The 22,529-nt window shown below is 41.5% G+C and overlaps 1 protein-coding gene across 4 annotated transcripts in view; it reads right to left on the reverse strand.

Moving 5' to 3' along the window:
• The window catches only part of plxna1b (plexin A1b), a 218,672-nt gene that overhangs the window by 153,859 nt on the left and 42,284 nt on the right, over positions 1-22,529 (reverse strand). For all 4 annotated transcript variants that reach the window (XM_033626487.2, XM_033626485.2, XM_033626486.2 and 1 more), the window contains exon 3: positions 946-1,128. In XM_033626487.2, coding sequence (XP_033482378.1) covers positions 946-1,128 — 183 coding nt within the window. The remainder of the gene's footprint in view (positions 1-945; positions 1,129-22,529) is intronic.

Raw genomic sequence — 22,529 nt, forward strand, 5'->3', positions numbered from 1 at the left:
ACTATACTCTATATTATACGAATCAGGGAAATCTAGGTTTTTATTAGCAGGGCACCTTAAGAGACAGTATCAGGAAAATAAAATGCTTTTTGACCATTACGGCATGTAAACATGTTCTAGTAGAAATCCAAAATACAAGTTTGAAAATGGAAATGAGCATATAGGTCCCTTTTAAGACATTAACTCCTAAACTGCTCTTTCAAAGAAAAGTTAGATCAAGCAGAGTTTATCTGGAAGTCAGACTCTAACAGAACACAGAAAGTTAAAAAGTCCATTCATCCATCACCGCTCCATCCATCTGCCCTACCCTCCATCTACCCACCTGAATTAATGCACACCACACAGCTGACCAGAACAGAAAAGCCATTCACCAGTCATAGCTGTTGGATTGATTGAAGGCGAGCTCTTAAAATTAGAGGCGAGGCGGTACATGGCGTTGGGATACAGCAGTAACATTTTATGTGTGACGTGACTAACATGACAATCGATGAGAGGAGTAGCCACAGACTGGCTTTAAATTGCTTGTTAAACGAACAGGTTTTAAAGAGGCACTTGAATGTCCTGTTGGAAATGGCCACTAGCGAGAAAAATGGAGTTGACTGCATTTAATCTTAGTGAGGAAAAAAACAAAGGTGCCTGCAAAGTGCTCCGTGTAAATGCACAACGATTAAAAGCTGCAAGCATACAGTTCATTAAGAGAACAATAACCACCAGCGCCTGAAAAGCTGCTCACTATTTAAAAAAACAGGAAAAAAAAAATCACCAAGTGGGCTGCAGCCATTTCTCCAAATGTCCTTGAAATGACAAGCACCTAAAAGCAAGTTTTTTTCTACACTGAATTGACTTAAAGGCAATTTCCTTTTAACAGCAGCACTAGAAACCAACCAAAACAAAAAAACAACAAATAAACTCACATGTATACAACAGAAGAAATAACATTCCTACCTTCTTCAGTTTGCCATTCCGCGTGCCGACAAAAGCCACAGTGTTGCCACGGTAGTCATACGCCGCCACCGAGGTCATGCCATCATCTTTGTCGATGAAGAGGGGAGTGCCCTCGATGGTGCTGGTTCCCCCCAGAGGCTGGTTGAAGTCCTGGCCGCAGAAGTTATCATCTATCTGCAGCGGCTGGAGGGAGGGAGAAAAGACAACAATCAGACAAGAGGCACGACAGAAGAATAAAACTCAGATTGGATACTGAGGATGCAGATTTAAAGTATTCATTTTGTACCTTAAAAAAAAAACCCACACAAATGTAAGTAGTGAAAGAGGCTTTCTATGGATTTGATGTTTCATTTGTGTGTTAAGACGTTGTAAAATGCCACGACTTTTGTTTTATCTTGTGCACTTTTTTCAGACTCACTACATCCCCAGCGTCATGGAGAACATTTTAGAACATTTTAAATAATGTCCTTTATTTGTATCTTGAGGCCTTATTTTTGTTAAACAGCTCAAAGTATAGAGAGAAGACGGACAAGGAGAGAGCAGAGAATTAAACATAACAAACGTCCAGATCAGGCCCAAAACATCAGGCGCCTTAGCCCAGTGATTTCCAAGGACGCCACTCAAAAAGTGTCTCTAAAGCAACAGAGCCTGCATCTTAGAGTCCACTTGTTACTTGTTTCCCTACCACAGTGGGGGTACAGACAGACCTATAGGTGTGTCATCTAACTTTACTGCTTTTACTTGATTATTCAACATGTTTCGCAGCCTATTCAAACACGAGCCATTCACAAACACACCCTTCTTTCTCCCCAACAGAATCCCACCGTGCAAAACCTTCAACATATTGTAAAGTGTTCAGTCACGGCGGTGACATGGTGGTAATGCTGGTGACCATGTGACAATAACTGGAACATTCCTGTGTCACAAGGGGCCCATCGCCCCGGGCAACCCGCTGACCCATATGATGCCTTAACCAGTCCCCACAAACACACAGAGAGCACAATCAGTGGCCTATGAAGTAGGGTTAAAGTGCCACAGACAATGAATGGTTTGTTAAACTAACACATTTTGTGCCTTTGCACAGACAGAAATTGACAATGAATTTTGATAACTGATTGTTTAGGTAATAACCATGATGAATATTAACTTTTTCCAGCCTCTAAAATGGGAGAATTTCCCATTTTCTCCATTTAATAAGACTGTAAATTCATCATCTTTGGGTTTTTCACAAAATGAGCGATTTAAAGACATCAACTTAGGCTCTGGGAAATTGTGAGGAACATTTTTGACAATTTATCAACTAATTGAAAGTAATCATGACGATAATAGATGATGAAAAAGCAGCTATTAGCCCAAGGTTTGATAATAAAAATCTTTGTGTGTTAATCAGACAAAAGGACTATTTTGGATAATTCACTGTTTTTACGGAGACCAAATGTGTGAGGGTGAGAGTGCAGGCATGTGTGTGTGTGTCAGACGCGAGGTTGCTGACTGACTGCTAAAGTGAGGAACTGAATGGGCGTCAGTGTGTGTCAACTGGAGCCAACGAACGCATGTGTGAGTTAGCGCACACACACTTGGGGAGTGTGTAAATGGCGGTGTAATCCACAGTCTTATCACTACATCATCTGATTGATCCAAACAGGAGAAAAGATAACACCCCCCTCCCTCGTTCCCTCTCCCCCCCGATCTGCCTAAATTGCCTTCAGCTCAGCACATGTCAATAACCCGTTATTCTGCCTTTTTCTACTTTCTCAGTCTTTTTCGCCGTCTCCTTCCAGCAGCTACAGTAACTGAGCAAACATCAATATCCCCTCCCTGTCTTTTTCTACCTCCGTCCATCCGTCCCTTCTCGCCTAATCGCTCTGCTTCTCCCTCTTCATCCATCCCTCCTTGGCAAGTCTCCCTCCCTCTCCATCTCCAGCTCAGTCACTACTCTTTCTTCTGTCCCTCACAAACCTCTTTCGACCTGCATTATGTTCTCCAAAGAGTGGAGAGGTGTGAGTATGTGTGTGTGTGTGTGTGTGTGTGTGTGTGTGTAGGGTGGTAGAACTATCAACTGGAGTCAACAAAGAGCTTGCTCTCTCTTGTTTTTCTTTTCTTCCTTCGGAGATGTCAGGTGATAAAAAAGCAAAGAATAAAAGAGAAGAAGACATTTTCATTGAAGCCTCTGTGTGTGTGTGTGTGTGTGTGTGTGTGTGTGTGTTTAAGAAAGTGAGAGACAGGAACACACACAGCCATTACCTGAAACAACTTTCTTTTGTAGCAACTAATGGCTAGGGGGCAATTTCTTTCCTTGGAACAAAAGCGACTGACAGACAACACACTCCGACAAATGCACACGTGAGGACGTGCAAACCTGTGCACACATACACACACCAAGACACACAGTCAACCAAAGCATCCGGCTTACTTTATGTGTGTATACACAGATTTGGCTACAAGCAAGAGAACAATTCCCATCGTCTACATATGGCATACAACTAGGGGCAACAATTTTAAACCATATATTCATGAGAGAAATCCATCAATCTGGACCGGAGTGAGCCCTACACACACACACACACACGCACACACACACACACACACACTACTACGCACACACAAGCAATCGAATGCCGTCAGAGCCTTAGGAAAACAAGTTAAAAGGGTTAATCCATCTTCTATGGAAGAGACTCACTGTCGAAAATACTGTATACAGTAGCCCCCAGAGTCTATAAGGGTTAACACACACCACCACACACACAGTAGTCTATATAGGTTTCTCTAAGGCACTGAAGGTTAAAGGTGCTCCAGCATTCCTGCAGGTCTGGAAGGTTTAAACAGCATGGATCAGCATGGAATAAAAGGCGTTTCCCTTGAGGTTGGAAAGCATTTTAATGGAGGCTACATTCTGATGTGGGTTCTGCAATTTAAGGCACTAAAAGATCCCCACGTGAGCTGGAGCTAATATTCAGTATGGAAAGAATATTACCCCTCTGTGGTCTCTGCAGGGTTATTGGCTAGAGACCATATTTAACGTTCTGCAGTGTTTTCAAACATGCAGAACTCCGCTGGGGATGAACGAGTTAAGCCAACAACCTTCCACTGACTTTGGCAGCAGAGTCTTACAGACGCAGAATGAGGAGGTTTCTTGTTTTGATTTGCAGTGGGTGCATGTGGTGCTGGATGAATTTGTGGATTTACGGTTCACTGGGGCTTGGTCTTTTCTTCTTAAGACCCCCTCCCAAAAAGAAGCAAGTATGAGTGTGTCAAAAGTAGGATTTGATTTAAAAAAATATATACATTTGTATATTAGGGCTGGGTGATATGACAGTATATACCATGTAAGAGTAGGAATGTTTCCACTGGTAGAGATTTGGTAATACAGTTTCTACTGCAGGAGCTATTCGGGGAAGGATATGTAGCAAATCAGGTGGATTTTTGCATGATCTTGTGATTCTCCCGTGACCTTGTGATCTCGCAAATCCAGCTAACTCACAAGGTTACCTTGTCTGGGAAGACATGGAGAAGGAGAGTGAAACTATAAATACTGGAACCTGTAACACTTGAAATTAGCATTCTCTGAATGTTAAGGCTTCCATTTTAAAAGAAATTTAGTTTTACTGATTTGAGCCTTTTTTTTTAACTCAAGCATTGTCTCTTGTGAGGTTGTTGGTTTTTCTTTGTATGTAAGTTCCAAATAAAAGTGTGTTAAAGTATGATATGGTTATTTCAAACTATTTCTTGAGTGAATTTCCAGCACATATACTGCATCATGATGTATACTGTTAATGTCGTGTAGGGCTGCACAATCAGTTGAATGTTAATCACAATCACGATTTTGGCTTCCCTCAATTAAATGAACAGGTCGACTGCGATATTGACTTTTTAAGTGTGTGCTACTCTCAAAGAGAACATCTCAGTATAATAAAACCAAAGCAGTGCTCTGTTTATTTAAATGTAAAAGTGCACTAGAAACATTTTGTCTCTAAAAACAATGAATAATCGTGAGAAATAACTGTGATCTCAACATTGATCCAAATAACTGTAATTATCATTTTGACCATTATTGTGCAACCCTACTGTCATGATGTGCGATTTAGGCCATACAGCCCACTCCTACTAATGATTATTGTCAATCTACCGATCAATTGCTTTGGGTAAAAATAGCAAAAATGCCCATCAATAGCTCCCAAAGCTCACAGTGACATATTAAAATGGATTTTCTTATCTGACCAACAGTCCAAAACCCAAATCTATTCAGTTTATCATCATCAACACACAGTTAATCACAATGTATTTCTTTGTGAGAAAGTGTAACCAGTGAATTTTTTCATAAAAAAATGTTGCCTATTAATTTTCTGTTGATCAACCATTTGATTAATATACAAATTGTTGAAGTTGTGCTGCAAACTCAGACTGAGAGCAGATAAATCTCTATAAACTGTGATCTGTAATGTGGGTTTTGAAAGGCTCAGTAAACAGGCTCAGAGTGAAGCACTATACTTACGGTGTGTATATACAGTACATGTGAGATGTCAGCTAATATTCAAGGTCACGGAGAAACAGGTAACCTAGATAGTCCTGATACAATATATGAGGATTGCACACAAAGATACACACACATATGTGTATATATAAACCCAGAGTGGTCCCTAGAAACGGCTAGAGGTCACATGTGCTACGGGCTAACAGCCATGACTGTACTGTGGTGGTTTCCCCTGGGCGGAGCTGCTTCAGCCAATTCACACTCCAGAACGATGAAATATACTCATTCATATGGCACCAAACACGCATGTACACACAACTCACAATAACGATGACTGACTACACTGTGCTGGTTGGCCGGTGCTGAAGGAAGTGGTTGAATAATCATTCCCCTATGATTGCTATTTCTTTAACGCATTGCGTCAAGAAAATATGTCCGGGCACACATTTCGCCAACCTTAAGCGGAATTTGTCAATAGTAAGCTCCATTCAGAAACACATATGGAAACAGCAGAATACAATATGGGCTTATGCACAGGAACATGGTGTTGTTGTTTCAATACACTGCTGTGAATTACAGCCATTAGGTAGAAGAAAAACATGTATGGCAAACACACAAACACACGTTCATTTGGCAGCGTGAATTAACTGAGCAGCACGTTGCATTAACAGGTGCCATGTTTCTCCATAATAACCTGTTTGTGCAGAAGACATACACAGAAAATATGTTTTTGTATCATGGAGAGCCGGAGAGGACATGAGAGAGAGGGACAGAAGTGGCTGCTGGTATTAATGCTGACAGCATGGTTTCAAGACAAGCCTGCAATTCATCTGTGTGTGGTTGCGTGTGTTTGTGCATGAATATGTGTGTGTGTGTGTTAGAGAAAAAGCAAAAAAGACGCCTTTCTCCTTACTAGTCATCGGCTGTCTTATCATCAAGCCAACAAAAAAACACATTTCCAAAACCCCCATTTTCTACAGTCTCAAGTAGGATTGAGCGAAACTGGAATATGATGATGTCCACAGTGAAACATGGAGGAAAGTATCGTCCATCGACCCAACCCTGGTCTCCAACATGACTTGCGTGTGTGTGTGTGTGTGTGTGTGTACAGGAGAGAAGTAAAAGAGAAGTGGACAGCAGGAAACAAGAATGATCTGGCATCAGCCACGGGAGCTGTTCCTCTGCTGCCTTCCACCTTGTTTTCATATCAGATGATAAAGGCTTCCACAGTGTGAGCACACACACACACATACACACACTTTGGTGGATGCAGGTGCCTTTTACCTGACGTGTGTGTACGTGTCTGTGTGTGCACGTGGCTGGCTTCAAGCGGAGTGAGGGATTCTGAGAGAGGGCAGCTCATAAATTACCCAGAAATATCAGCGGGGGCCTTGAACTCATGGAGACATTTCTGGAGTTTCTTCAAGAAGAATAAACACATGAGGCGCTGCTGCGTGTGTGTGTGCGCTTTAAACATGGATGAACGTGCCCTCATACTACTTTATAAAGCAGAACAAAAACCCAGCATCCGATGGTTTCCATAGCTACACATTCATAATGCAAAGTGTGTAAAAGTGTGTTTTAGAGCTGGACAAATAAACAATAACTATAATTATCGCGGTGCAATTTTCCAAGATGGAGATATAATTACACCTCAATATAAATGAACCACCCAAACGCCCTTAGAGCGGGTTAGTAATGCACTTTAAACGCCAGTTGCCACCTGCCATTAACCAGAAGAAGACAAGACCGGACACTAATGCTACAGTAACATTATAATACAACAATATTCAACACCTTCATCAAGTTATTTTTAGCATGATTGTTTTGACCATGTTTTGGATAACAGTGGTGGTCTACCCCACGAATGAATCTGACACATAGCGTTAGCTGCTATGGGTGGTCAACTCATCTAATGCTAATGGTAGGTTAGCAAGATAGCATGACTAACTGGCTATTTCAATAGAATGAAATGACATAATGTGACTGAAGGTAACGTAAATAAAACGTTTATACATTTCCTCCTCCATAAACATAATTTCTGCCTGAGTCACGTCATGATAGATTTTCATCAGTAATGAATGACCCTGCATTACTTTGTGACGTCATCAAAGTCCGTCTTTTATTATTGTTTTGATTGAGAAACAGCAAAAATTGCATACTATGGGTGTAAAACTTGTAAAATGTTTAGACTGTCTGTATTAAGAGTTTGACATGTTCTGCTGTTTGGCAAATATTGTTCATAATCGTTTAAACCACAATAGTGATTTCTTCAACTTTAACTCAGGAGCCAAAATCTGCCTTTAAACTTGAAAGAAATAATGACTTGAGTTTGAGTGTGATAGTTATTGATATCGACCATAACACCCTAGTGTGTGTCTATGTGGTCAAAGTTACAAGAAATCACTGTCAAGAAGAGTACACTGTAGGTTCCTTTCTCCTATACTATTATTAGGCTGGAAGCAAAAGGCAAAGAAACAAGAATCAGTGGAAGCCACACACACACACACTCATACTCTCACACACAGCCTACTGACCTCATACCAGGTCAAAGTGAATTAAGGCCTCATGATGTTTGCTTACTCTGACATCTCTTCCATGTACAGCGCTGACACCAGGGCGCCACAGCTGTGACTCGTAACTGCTGGAAACTGGAACCAATCGCAGACTAAACAAACCACAAACACATCTCACACATACTTTCAAGTATTATTTATATATACAGTGGTGGAAAAAAGTTTTCGGACACCCTTAAAATTTTACACAATCTCAAATATTATCATGAAATATTTGTGGAAAAATCTTTTTTTGTGTTTCAAAAGGTGTGGCTGCATTAGACAGATACAGACAAATACAAATTATATTTTTTTGTTTATTATTTACAAGAAAAACTAACAAAACTAAATTCTTGACAGTTTCAATATGTCAGTTCTCAACATTGTCGGTATCAAAGTCAACAAATAACAGAGAATGTGTTCAAAACTGAACAAAAAATAAATAAACCATCACATCATTAAATTAATATTTAGTAGTCCTGCCATTGGCACGTAGTAGAGCTCTAATCCTGGCTGGCATGTTCCCCACGAGCCTTTCACACTGTTGAGGGGTAATCTTGTCCCATTCTTCTTGAATTACTGCTTTTAATTCTTCTAAATTCTTTGGATTATACTTTGAAACAGACCTTTTGATAATCCACCACAGATTTTCAATGGGGCTCATGTCCAGGGATTGAGCTGGCCACTCTAAGACCTGGATACTGCGCTCCTGCAGCCAAGTTCTACTGGCCTTGGATGTGTGGCAAGGGGCATTATCTTGTTGAAACATCCAGTTTTTACCTCGACGGAACAGTGCACGCGCAGAAGGGAGCATGTGGGTTTCGAGAATGGTACAATACTTGGTAGAGTTCAATGTGCCATCACAGACAGTGAGATGACCAACACCAGCAGCACTCATGCATCCCCAAACCATGATACTGCCTCCACCATGCTTGACAGTAGGTACTGTACATGCTGGAGATAATGCTTCGCCTGGCCTTCTGCGTACCCTCACATTAGTAGGAGGAAGATAAAGCTGGAAACTGGACTCATCTGACCACAAAATCTTCTTCCAATTCCTGGCTGTCCAGTTCTTGTGTGCCTGGGCCCAACGACGCCGAGCTAACCTCTGTCTCTCTCTTGATAGCCTTGTAGGACCTTAAGCCATGATCTAAAAGTCGGCCATGTACAGTGCGGGTGGAACACTGGACACCAGTTTGGTTTGACCACTGCTGCTGAAGCTCCTGTGATGTCATTCAGCGGTTTTGCCTGCACATGCGGATCAGGATGCGGTCATTTCTTGCTGAAGAAACCCTTGGACGCCCAGATCTTGGTTTGTCTTCCAAGCTGTTGGTTCGTCTGTATTTCTGCAGAGTGTATCCAACTGCTGAAGGACTGCATCTGCACTTCCTGGTTATCTGGCGGCAGCTGTACCCTTCCTGGCTGAGAATCTTTATCTTCAGGCGTGTTTCCTGCGTTAGGTTCCTTGTTTTAGCCATTTTTGTGTCTGAAGAACTTTCAAATGTGCTGGCTTTATGTAGACACGAAGCTTGGCAACAAAAATTGTGTCTTTTAATAAAAAGAACGACCTTCATCACTGGTACCAAAATGACCCAATACTCAAAATTTCTTATGTATTTTTATGGAACCAATCAATTTTAATTTTTTAATGGCTTTTTTAGGATTTATTTAGTATTTTGGCTGTGACTGTACTAAAAGAAATTGCACTTGAAGACCTAAGAGTGATTCTTAATGCAATATTTCACAAATGCATGGGGTGTCCGAAAACTTTTTTCCACCACTGTATATATTACTGTAAAGATGCTGCTGGGTTTTTATAATATCATGGATGGTAATACAGAATGATGAGGTTTAAATAAACACTACAAAGTAATTTACTACTCGTAATGTGAATGTAAGCCAAAAATTACATTTACAGGCTGCCTCCAATTACCTGACTGTCACCTTCAACTAGACTGCTGAAACACATGATTCCCGTACAAACTGACGCATATTGGAAGAAGTGCCTCCTGTGGTTACTGTGACTTAAACCTGCTCATGTGAAAACTATTCAAGGGATTTTGTTGTGTTCAGTCAGCACGCACAATCGAAAAGCAAATCATGTTTCGGTTTAAGGAATTATTCATCTCATGATGGTAATTCATGACTCACCCTCTGACTGTTCAGTCACCAAACTCACAGTGAAGCTAAGATTTTTGTTTTGTTGTGAGCAGTTTCATGTAGGAACTATTTCCTTTATACCAAACTACACCCACCGACCGAATCCCCACACAAAGGAAGTGTGCACCTACTCACGAACAAGAGGCTCCTGGTCATGAAAGCGTGAGATGTAAACATTGATGGCTTCCTCGTAAGCTGAGCTGTAAGGTTATGTAGCTCAGTGGTGCTGGGTGAGCTAGCAGTAGATGCACAATAATACTGTTTGCAGGTGTAGTTGTGGTAGTGGTAGAAAGAAACTAGTTCTTATATTAAACTGCTCACAACAAGGTCTGTGGATTATCTTGAGTAACTGGGTCATAATTTCTAGAAAGAGACATTGTGGCTGAGTTTTGTTTTTGGTGTTTTGACTACATGGCACAAGCTGAGTGCCATCTGGTACAGCCAATATCTCAAACACTCGGCGACTGGGTCTGTACTGTATGTCTTTTTTTCCCCAAATCAAAGTTTTTACTGAGATTTTCAAACGAAGTTTCTAATGTCATTCTATTTTATGATGTCATCATCATTTGGATGAAGCGATTTATTGGATTAGAAGAGTTTGTCTTTTTTAATCGGATCAACTTCAGTAAATAAATTTAATTTATGGTGCTGTAAAGTTGATGATGGACTTTCCCACTGATACAGCTGCGTGACTTCCTTTGTGTGCAACAAGAGGGAGGGTAAACAATTTCTCGTCTGCAGTAAAAATGTTATTTTGGAAAGGCTAAACACCAATAAATATGGATTGAGGCAGAATATTTCATTTGATTAGAACATGTTTTGAATTTTGGAAATGATAACATCTATCATTTGTCAATAAATTTTGACTTTTGGACTTATCACTTTGGAGTTATTGGAAATGTTTGGATCAACTGAGTCAGGAACAATCCTACACAGCCACCACTGGACTCTGACTCTTTAACAGTAAACTTTTACCTACACCTGTGCAAATATACTGTTTTAAAAAGAATAAATAGACAAAGTCTGCTGTGCAGCATTCAAAATCAGATTTACAATTCAAATGTCAACATTATGAATGAAGCTTCAGTGCTTCGAACTTTCAGTACAGCCCTATCAGCAACTCCCATCAAAACAATCTATAAATAGATCTACAGGTAAGAGGAACAATATGTATTTTTGACTTTGGGGTGAACTGTCCTTTTTAAAACAAAAATCGCTGCTCTGTGTTATTAACACCTCCATAACAAGAACACAGTACATGACATGCAATGGTCATATAGTACATGAATGTAAAGACAAGCACAAATCTGCTCACAGACACTCTCACACAGCACTAAAATAACTCCTGTGTTTAGGATAACAAGACATAAAAGTCCCATAGGGCTCTGTGCAGACGTCAGCTGTGACGCCACCGGCTCCATGGTGACAGAGTGTGTTTGATTGGTTGTGTCTCAAAGGTGTTACACAAAATGCTTGATGCATTAACAACATCTTGAGCATTTATATGGGCTGGTGACTTAAAACTCGAGACTAGAGGGGTGGGAAAAAAATCTGTCTGAGGATGCAATGTATTTTTGTCCAAACAATTTACAAGCTATGATTTGTTTCCTTCCAAAATGCTGTAGCTGTTTTCTAGAATATGTTACTGGATCCGAACTGATCAATAATTTAGAAAGAGAGATGACTGCACCAATTCCATATTCATGGGTTGCAGGGTAGTAATTTCTACGTTGAGTGCACTCCAGGCAGACAGTGAAACCTCAAGGAGTTGGCACCTATTCAGAGAGCTGCTTCCAAAAGCTGTCACCACATGTTTAGACCGCAATCCAACTGAATGTGAGAGACAGGGGAGGAAATATATATACTGTATGCAGTATGTACAGGAAGAAAATACACCCGTAAATGCACGCTGAGAAGCATACAGTCTGTTGGAAATAAACCGATGCCAATATAAGCCAACAGGCTGACAAGACGAGGGCTCGTGATCAAAAGATCATCAGTTTAAATCCCCACACCAGCTGGGAAATGTGGGTGGGGAAAGTGAATGAGTAACATGCTTCTTTCCTCCATCATCAACCACCACAGGTGCCCTTAAGCAAAGTATTCAACCTCCGACTGTTCTGATGGAGATGTGCAGTGACCAGCAGTGGAAGACTTTTAGCAGATTGAAAGGTTTCACAAAGCAAAAGATATCTTAAGAAATTCGAATAGTACCTGTAACTGCATACGAGACATATCAACATATCATTTGATTAAAGGAGCTCTGTATGATATTCAGAGCGTTAATATAGCAGCAAACAAATGACTAATGACGTCCTGAGCAGAGAATGAAGTTATACCCCCCTGTATGTGTTCACCATGGCTCTACACTCCACTGATATGGCGATTACTGCTGCTTTCGGGGTGACATCATTGCGTAAACATAGCACCTACCTAATTTTTCCCTCACAGTAAGAGGGTTCCTGGTTCAAACTCGGGGTGGGGGGGTTCGAACCCTAGCATGAGGAAGCCCCTCTGTGCAGAGTTTGCATGTTCTCCCCATGTCAGCGTGGGTTTTCTCCGGGTACTTCTGCTTCCTCCCACAGTCCAAAGACATGCAGGTTAGTATAACTGGTGACTCTAATGTTTGTCTGTCTCTATGTGTCAGTCTGGTGATAGTCTGGCAACTTGTCCAGGGTGTACCCTGGACAAATAAAAAAAAAAAAAGGCAGACAATTTGTTAAAAAAAAAAACAGTTAGACAAAACTGGGTAAACCAAATCTGATTTTAAAAGCAATAGGGGTGCAACGGTATCAGATTTTCACGGTATGCTAACCGTCTCAAAAAAAAATGGTTGAACAAATGTTCTATTACTATACATATTTGACACTTGAAACAATTTTCTTAATGTAAAATATGTGTAAAAAGTCTCCCCATTGAAAATGCTTTTCTTCCAATGTTGTAGGTAAGCAAACGTACATGGTATGATAATCGTCAACTTTTACATCATGGTATATCTTGAAATCAGTATAATGCTGCAAACCTAAATAAACAACATTAGAAACATTAGATCTTATTAACTTATAGGACTCTGACACAGCAAGTCATTTGCAGTTTTTAACTTTATTTTCATAAATTTCTATGTAATAAAGCACAATCTGAGCTGTGCTACTAACTGAAAGTGGCTTATTGTACACTGTGGTCAGAGCAGTGTCTTATAACAGCAAGAAACACAATATCTTGGATGCACTGGGACATGACATCAATGTAAAAAAATTGCTCCTATGCATATGCATAGAATCTAGGGCGTTACTGGAAAACAGCAGGTATTCCCTTCTAGCACACAAAACTCAGAAAAACCACATGTATGACAAATAGATAGTTATGAAAAGTAAACCTCTGCTGACTCCGCACATTCAGCTCATCTGCATGGAAACCAAAAGCTGGAGGCAGATGTGTGCATTTAAGAGAAACTTAAAACAAACAAACACAGAGAGACTATTAGCATGCACGATACAGGCACAACCCCTGCCCCACATTCTGATTGCTCCTGATAATGATGTATGCAACACACCACCCACACACAGTACAGATCAATACATAATTACACTGACAATTAGTATCATTAGAGGGGTGCTAGAGATGGGGATTTGTTGAGCTAAACACTCCTCCGAGAGGGAGAGAAAGGTCAGAAAATAGAGAGAGAGAGAATTAAGCAGCTCACACACAGTCTGCATGGGGTCTTTTCCAAAAGGTTTTCTATTGTCCTTTAATAATGGGATGAGAGCGACACTTGAGCACAGAGTGGGTGTGACATTGTTAGCGCACGCATAAGCTCACACACACACAACTGTGACGCAATCAAAAGCCTATCCTGCATACAAATGAACAAATTCTGGAAATCAAATCCCAAAAATATTAACCGAAATGTGGCCGGTTAGTACCAATAACCCGCTTAAGACAACCCGCCTGATCGGTGTCTCCTAGCTCAGCTCATTTAGACTGTCAATTAACTCTGCTCGTCAACTCTTGCTCAATTAATCAGGTCTAATTACTTAAACGCATTTGCCGGCACATCCTTTTAGATTAGGTCTGCAGAAACATGCCTGTGTTTTACAAAGACCACAAGTGAGTTACGTTCATTAGATGATATTTATAATGATGGATTTAATAAGGTTAGGAGCTGGCCAATTCCACTTTGGCTTTTCTGTAACAACATAATGAAAATCTGCTCGGTTCGCTTAATGCGGGCTCATGACGTGCAGAACATTTGCTGGACCATCTAACGGCAGACAGAAAACCTGATATCGATTTCTGTCTAACAAGTTTCCACTAGTAAACGCTGCCAGTTTAGAAAACTTAACCAAAACCAGAATTCTAAGGGTGAATGCAGTATCCTCGAAATAAAGACAACTCACACTGTGTGCGCCAATGCATCCAATTCAGTGAGTCAGTGTAATGTTCTCCTGTAGTGTGTGTTCTTATCAGCCATAGGTAAAAGGAAGGGTTATAACATTTGCATCTGCTATACTGCTGTAATCAGTCTCCAGGGTGCAGCTCGCCACAGGACGTTACTCACACTGATAACCACGCTCCTCTCAGCAGCTATCCTGACTAGACAAAACACACACTCACACAGTGCGCTGATAACCTAAAGCCCCAACAGCAGCAATATCGTTTAAAAAAATCAGAGTTTAGTATATGCAGTAACAGTCTTTACGCTCAACCAAATTACATAGCCTCCACTTATGAAAAATCTCAAAATAAAATCGAAATAAAACCATAAATCATCAAATATTGTTTACTGGGGGGAAACTGACTAAGCATTAAGCTCTTTTACAGCAATGCCCTGGATTCACATTCCTACATCACACATATTCCAAGGAAAGACACACCAAAGCAACACCCACACTTCCGCACATGTAATGTCTTGTGAATGCACCATGGAAATACCACAGCAATGAGCACCATCATTAACGAGCTACCTAAAGTCAAAATAAGTGATCACTTCAAGATCAATTTCAGGTTGAGCATCAAATCTCACCTTTGACACTGATGGCCAACAGCTGGTCTATGCAGCACGAAAAAATGAACATTTGAATTGACTCTTTTTTGCTATGATTGATCTCTGATTGATTGATTCATTGGCTTGGGACAAAGTTCAAACCCTCACTATCCATCTGGCGATCGAGAGAAAGCAGCCTGACATTTTGCATAGTCTTTGAGTCAGATATGAGCCTCGTGTGGAGACAAGTGCCAGCATTCCAGCGAGAAAAAGGAATGTCCAAACAAAGTTTTCTTTATTTCTATTTTGCTACATGATCAGATAAAGTAAGCTTATCTACAATTAGTAAAAAGATACTGTGTTTAACTTCACAGCCCTGTACTGAAGGAATGCATCATCCACAAAAAGACCATTTGTGTATCACTCATCGCGTGTTACCTTGAATTCGTCAAAGAAAACTTGTATTTGTCACGTGCCTTCACGGTTAACAAAGAATCCAAAAACAACAACCATTCATGATGAAGTGAACTAAAGAGCGACCACATTTAACAACAAAAACTGTATCAAAACATCAGTTTCCAAACTCTAGCACAACTCTTGCAGTATACTCTCATTTATCCAGTCGTATGCTCAGTACTTCCCAAACACGTGGAGTTTTGCCAAAACCTGAGTATTTAAAACACTATCTGCGTATGAGTACTGCACATGGGCAAGCACATACCCTTGAACTCTGCTCATGCGTTCTATTGGGTTGCCCAGGTGCCCTGCTCGTCTGTGTTTTGAATGTTTTGGTGAAAATGTATGTGTTTGATAAGTACTGAGCATGCAACTGGATAAGTGCGACTTGGATTATGCTGCACGAGTTGTGTGAGAGTCTGTAAGCAGATTTTTTTTAATGTAATTTCCCTGTTAACTTCAATTCATCAAGTACCTTCACAATTTTTTGATTCTATGTTCATCATGAAGGTACTGATAATCAACTAGTCATTTGTGAGTGTACTGTAAGTATTCCTTTAAGAAAACACAAGGTGCAGGACTATTTGGAAAGTTTTTGGAAAGTCTACCTTCATACTCAGCATGAATTAATGCAAAAGGCATCCTAAAATGCTCAGTTATCATTACAGGACATTTCTATCAAGGACTGTTGTATAGTGTGCTAAGGCTAATATGACCACTGCTCCCTGTGCTGCCCTCATGTTAAATCCAATGACTTTTCCATGACTTTCTAGAACTAAATGTTTTCTAATAACCTAAAAGGTTACAGCTGGCTAGTTTAATGTTTGGCTTGCTGTGGAGAAAAGCTGCTGGAAATCACCATTTAATGTGATGACTGTAGTGAGTAAGAAAATATATCCTGCAAAGTGACCCCTGAGCAGAAAGATTCCCTGACTTTCTCGAACTGGAGGACGCCCCTATAAATCCAGTGATATTTCATAAACACCAAAAGAGCTTTGTTGTGTTCCTGAGTCCTCCTTATTATAGCACCTGGCCCAAGATATACACGCCCTGTCAGATGTGCCCCAACACACACACATACACACGCAGAGCTGACATGACAGAGAGCCGTGCTGCTGAAGAGGACAGTGTGGTGGCCAGGTGACGGACACCGATATTATTTGTGCAGCAGCCAGCATTCAATCAACCTCTCCTCTCCTCCCTCTATCTCTTTCCCCTCTTTCTGTCATCCGCCCTTTTCTCTCGCTGTTCTTGGCAGTGGTGGCGAAAATAATTCTGGGGCTATCACTCTTCCTCTCGTCCTCCTCTTCTCTCTGTCGGTGAATCACTGCCTCTCCTTCGAGCACACCCTGGCTGTAAAAAGCTTGCTGCTCTCTCCTTGGCTGTTTCTCGTTCTCTCCATCTCTCGTGCCATTTTTTCTGTTTATTCCCCTCTCACTGAAATCACCATTTTTGTATCTTTTTCCTGTACATCCCTGCCTTGCTTGCTAAGTGCAGATATGTGCATTTTTAACTACACAAATTGGAATCTGGCTACTTGTGTCAAGTCTAACAAAGGAAAATCACAGAAAAACGTCTGAAAATCAGATTTTAAACATGTTCAAAGATGTTTTGACATCAAAATCCAGTGGAATCAAAATTCTGTCATCGCTCAAAAAGCACCATAACATTGACGTCACATCCCAGTTAGCCAGCACTAAACGTGGCTCCACATCAAACTCCTCATAACTGACATCACTGGACGTTTTCATGGCGCTGACAGTAAAAGAACATATCTCAGTTCTTCATCTGGCCTGCAGCTTGCCGTTTTGGTTTCCCGCAATTCAAAATGCAGCATCAGTTCACGTTCATGTGCACAGCTACAGTACAGTCATTTCCTTAGTGACCAGTGCAGACAGGTTCAAAACGCCTAAACACAAATCTAGGCGAGATCAGTTGAAAATAGCTCTGTGTGCAGTCGGTGCTAAAGACCGGGTTTGAGAAACTTTCCTGCATTCTGGACGGAGTCAACAACACTGCTGCCCTCTCCTCCCTTCTGTGCTTTCTTTCTCAATCCCTTCCCTGTTCCCTTCAAGCCTCTTCCTTGGCTTGCTCTTGTTATTTTCACACTCACTCTGTCTCTCTCATCTCTCCAACACCATCTTTCAAATTCCCCTACTCTCTCCTGTACGTTGCTTTGGCGTCTAACTCTTCCTCCCTCCCCGACTCCCTCATGTCCTCTCATTTTTACGCCCGCCCACGTCCAGCACCTCTTTCTTTCTCTCTCCTGCCTCTCTCTGGTTCTAGCTGCCGTCTCTCTCATTTACCTCCTGAAACATCCTTTCTTGCGCTCACCTCTATACCTCTCTCTTCTCTCTCCCTCTCTCCCTGTGTGGAAATGGTTTGTATTGATCCACTCTCAAAACGGGGAGAAGGTCAGGGGTTCACTAATAAAGCTCAGGGACAAAACAGAGACACACAAACAAATGCACGGGCGCGAACACACACACACACACACACCCACACACACACAGAAGACAAATATAGCCAGGTAACAGGGCTGAGGTGATGAATGGCGTGTGTGTGTGTGTGTGTGTGTGTGTGTGTGTGTGTGTGTGTATCTGCTTCGTCCAACACACATATTTTTTTTTATAACAGAGCCACTTCTAATATGCCCAAACATTTGTGTTTACAGAAAAACAGCCACCATCTCACTGTGCCCATAAACATATCACCCTAATGACGGCCAGAGGCCAGAAATTATGATCCAGCACAAATATGAACTCCACACAGGGAGCTGACAGAGCTCCTGGCCATCCATCATGGCTGTGTGGCTAACAGCTGTCCAGTCCTCCCTCTCTCCCCCCCTGCCTTGCCCTCTCCACTGCTCTATGGCAGGGTCAACCTAAACGTATTCACCCTCCACCCCCACATCACACAGCCTTTCCCACACTTCTCAGTCCAATGCAGTTGAAATGGGCATTTAAGAGCTTGTAGCCCTGAGGTTAGAGGAGTGCATTTAAATTCCTTGAGTGGCTGGGAAAATATGGGTGGGGTTCAGTGGCAAACACCAGTAGCTTAAACGTTTGAAAGTTGTGGAGCCAGAGATTGCCACTTTATAAACCTAGATCAGCTGGAGAAATGGGAAGATGACTCCCAGTTAGAGACAAAACGGTATTATAATCACACACCATTCATTTCAAGATCATGTCACCAAAGTTTTATATTAAAAATCAATGGCATTTATATAAACATTAAAATATAACATAGCCAATACCGTATGTAAAGGTATGAAAACCATATCAAATTTAGAAGATAAGACTGTCTTTGAAATGCTTGCTCGAGTGTCCGTGTCACTGTAGATGAGGACGAGACCAGTAGCATCACTGGGTTTGCCTGCTGCACGCCCTCTGTAAACAAAGGAAGAGTAAAACAAACCTATGATACATGCTGCGCCTGTGTCAAGAAGACCCTTACTAACTTTGGTTGAAGGGCAGGATTTTTGAGGTGATGTAATCAAACACAGTTTTAATGATCAATAAAATTGTGAAATGGTAATACCGACCGTATGGAATTTTATAGCAGTTTATCATGAAACCATTTCATCCTTACGTACAGCTTGTTTTTAACTTATGGTACGACTGCTTTCAGTAATAGCCAACTGTGAAAGACTGGCATCTGTTAGCTGACTATTAGGGGTGTGCCATATCATCTCGTTGACGATAATACTGGTTTATTTTTTAATATCATATTACAAATTCATATTGTGATACTCGTGATATTTCGACTTGTTGACATGTGACGTCAAACTGCTACCCATGGCAACAACAAATAATAGCTGAAAGCAATATTATTACCGACTCCGCGGTGGTTCCAAAAAGGGGAGCAGCTTCAGTAGTGTGGAATAAACTGTGGCGTCCTGAATGTTTTATGAACAGCCCCGGACTTCTCTCAGACTCTTTTAGCGAGTTACTGCTCAGAGAGAACTCATTCAGCGGCTCCTCTGGCAGCAGCACAGCGTCTCTCCCTCTCCTCTCCGTGTCATCAAGTGATTTTGTCATAAACCTTTGGTAATGTAAACCTACATGACACTTGCGGCTCTAAAAAAAGCTACATGCATGTGAATGAGCGATAGGCATCGTATCATAACAGCCTGTCGCAGGTTACAGCGTGATGATCAGAGGAGAAATGGCAGAGCATAAAGGTCCAGGTGGGAAAAAAATCATCATCATTTAGGATTTTTCTTAAAGAGAAGGAAATCGCCTGTTGATTTATATATGTAGAACTTGGGTACATTTTTGGTATTTGGGAGCTTAAGTGTGTAATTTGTGACAGATTTCATTTTGTTGAACTATTAGTATTTTATACAGAATCTTAATTTCACTCTTGTATTATTTCAGTTCTGGTGTCTTGATTCGGCCTCATCTGTGTTTCTCTGTGCTTGTTATGTTTAGTTATGTTGCACAGCAACAGCTCCCACATTGAAAAATAATATCAGGCATCTGAGGTCAGATTTGAGGTTGCTCATACCACTGGCTGAGGTTAAGGTCAGTGGTGGGCAGCTGACATTAGGTCACTGCTTAGGGGCAACGTGGCAGACGTCATTAACCTAAGGCTGACCCCTCGAGCCTCGCTGCTGTCGTAGGGTCAGCCAATTTATCTCTGAGGCTATTACATCATCATTGATGACATCTTATATGGGACAGCAGTTTCCTGAGAGGATGTTTAAGTGGAGATAAATCACAAGTGATTCCTTATCAAAAACTCTAGTAACTATGGTAACGGGCCTGACTGGCAAAATGGGAGAAGGAGGCGATGGTTGCTGTGGGATGCTGCAAAATAACTGGTACAAATGAACAAAACTCACAATTCATGATGGTTCATAAGTATGACTTGAGACACTTAAATGGAGTTTAAGTGTTAGTTTGGAGTCTTCTCAAAAGCCGAAATATTGGACAACTCTTCATACTCTTCTGTGGTTGGAGAGTGCCTGGCCAACAAAGGGAGTTACTGCATGATGTTGCACTGCACCACATAAAAGGTAGAGTCATGTTTTTTTTTTGCAGTGCTAACCTGAGATTTGTACCACAGCATTCTGCACCAAGAGCTGCTGCTGCACCGGTGCAAAGGTCTAATTGAAATAAATGAGATAGCTTGCTTTTTTTGCCTCAGAGCTATTGTCAGTGTGATGGGCCCAATGAAAAAAAACACAAAAAAAGAATGAAGACAACGACTGAATAGGAAAGAGACCACATCTACAGAAGGTGGCAAAAAAACAGGAAGAAAGGGAGGTGAAAGTGAGGAGTTGGCTAGGTCATTCACATCACTTACACTACCTCACAAAACATACCTGTGCACTCAAGCTAATGAAGACCTACGCAGAGAAAGAGCGCTATTCTTACCAAGTATCACTCCATTAGTTGCAACACACAGGGTGAATGGTTTGTGTGTGTGTGTGCGTGTGTGTGTGTGTGTGTGTGTGTGTGTGTGTGTGTGTGTGCAACAAAGACACCTGCCGGAAAAAATGGTGTGCACTGACATTTAAAGGAATGCTTTAAAACAGGTCTTTCAATTAAGCTATCTTAAGAGAGAGCGAGATGGAGGGGATGGATGGGTGAATTTAAAGAGCACAGAGGATGGGAGATGAGGTCGCAGAGACAGGTGGTCAACTAAGAGCGAGGCACACTTAACACTAATAGATGGAACAAAGACATCAGAGGCTTCAGGCAGATGCAGCCTGAGGAAAGTGGGTAAGCAAGGGGAGACAGAAGAGAATGAGGCATGAAAGTCAGGGAAAATAAAAGCATGTAAGCAGGTATACAGAGAAAACTACAGTGTGTGCTGTTGTGGAGTGCCTTTAGGTCTCTAGTGTGTCTGTGTGAGCGGGGTCCTCTGTAACGCATGCAGGGCCATGCACCGTGGATCAGTTAGTAAAAACCGAGGCTAGCTCGTGCTATCCCTCAGGATCTCACGCTGCAGTGCACCAAACCATACCATGTGTATGTGCGTGTGTGTGTGAGTGCTGCTCCTGAGTGACATTTCACAAATCCAGGGGACTGGGCTAATGATGTCCCCTGTCTGACTAAATCAAAGCAGCAGAGAGATTGTGGGGAGACAGAAAACGGGCAGAAAAAAATGAAATAGTAGACAGCAGGAGAAAGAAATAAGAGCTGTTCAGACTTGATATGGACCACTCCGGGCCTGTAGCAGTGGTCCTTATGAATGAATGTAGCATGAGTAGGCCAGTATTTAATTAGCGGGCACACAAAAAAAGGGTTAAGTGGAGAAATCAGAGTAGCCGACAGCTTCAGGTATACAAACTACTCAAAATCAAGACTAGCCTTTAAAGCTGGGGCAGGCAGTTTAATTTTGGCTTCATAGGGAAAAACTCCCATAATAAAATCATACTGTAATTCAAGTGGACTGAGAAAAATACTAGACTTCTGCACCTCCTCTTCATTCTGGAAGACAGACTTAACAAAAAGAAAGTCTAAGAGAGTCTTACAGGAAACGAAACAAAACCTTTCAACATCAGCGAAATGTTTCAGAGATGGAGAGAATATGTTGCTACTAGTTTAGCCCTCTGCTAACCAGAGCTAAAGGCTTAGAGGTGCAGGTTTAAGTTCACATTTATGTTAATGTTAGCTAGAACCTCATTCCTCCGCCTCACACTGCCGCTACAGATCCATCTCTACTAGTGGAGAGCAGGCAGCAGCCACAGCAACAGAAATCCAGCCAGCACAAACCCCAGCTGTTTGGCAAACTTTCTGTTGCTGCCATTACACATGCTAAACCCGGCACTGCTGCTGTGATACCCAGTGCTGGGTGGTTTTCGCAGGCTAAATTCGAGCTGCTACAGTTCTGACTGAAGGTCTGTCTGCTGAGCCACTGCCCACCCTCCTCCTGGGAAGCAGTCCACAGCAGCGGAGAGTGAGTAGAAGGGACAATGCAGTGGCTAACCTCAGGTTACTAATTACTG

This window comes from Epinephelus lanceolatus, chromosome 1 (assembly GCF_041903045.1).
Source record: "Epinephelus lanceolatus isolate andai-2023 chromosome 1, ASM4190304v1, whole genome shotgun sequence".
In the NCBI taxonomy this organism is placed as follows: domain Eukaryota; kingdom Metazoa; phylum Chordata; class Actinopteri; order Perciformes; family Serranidae; genus Epinephelus; species Epinephelus lanceolatus.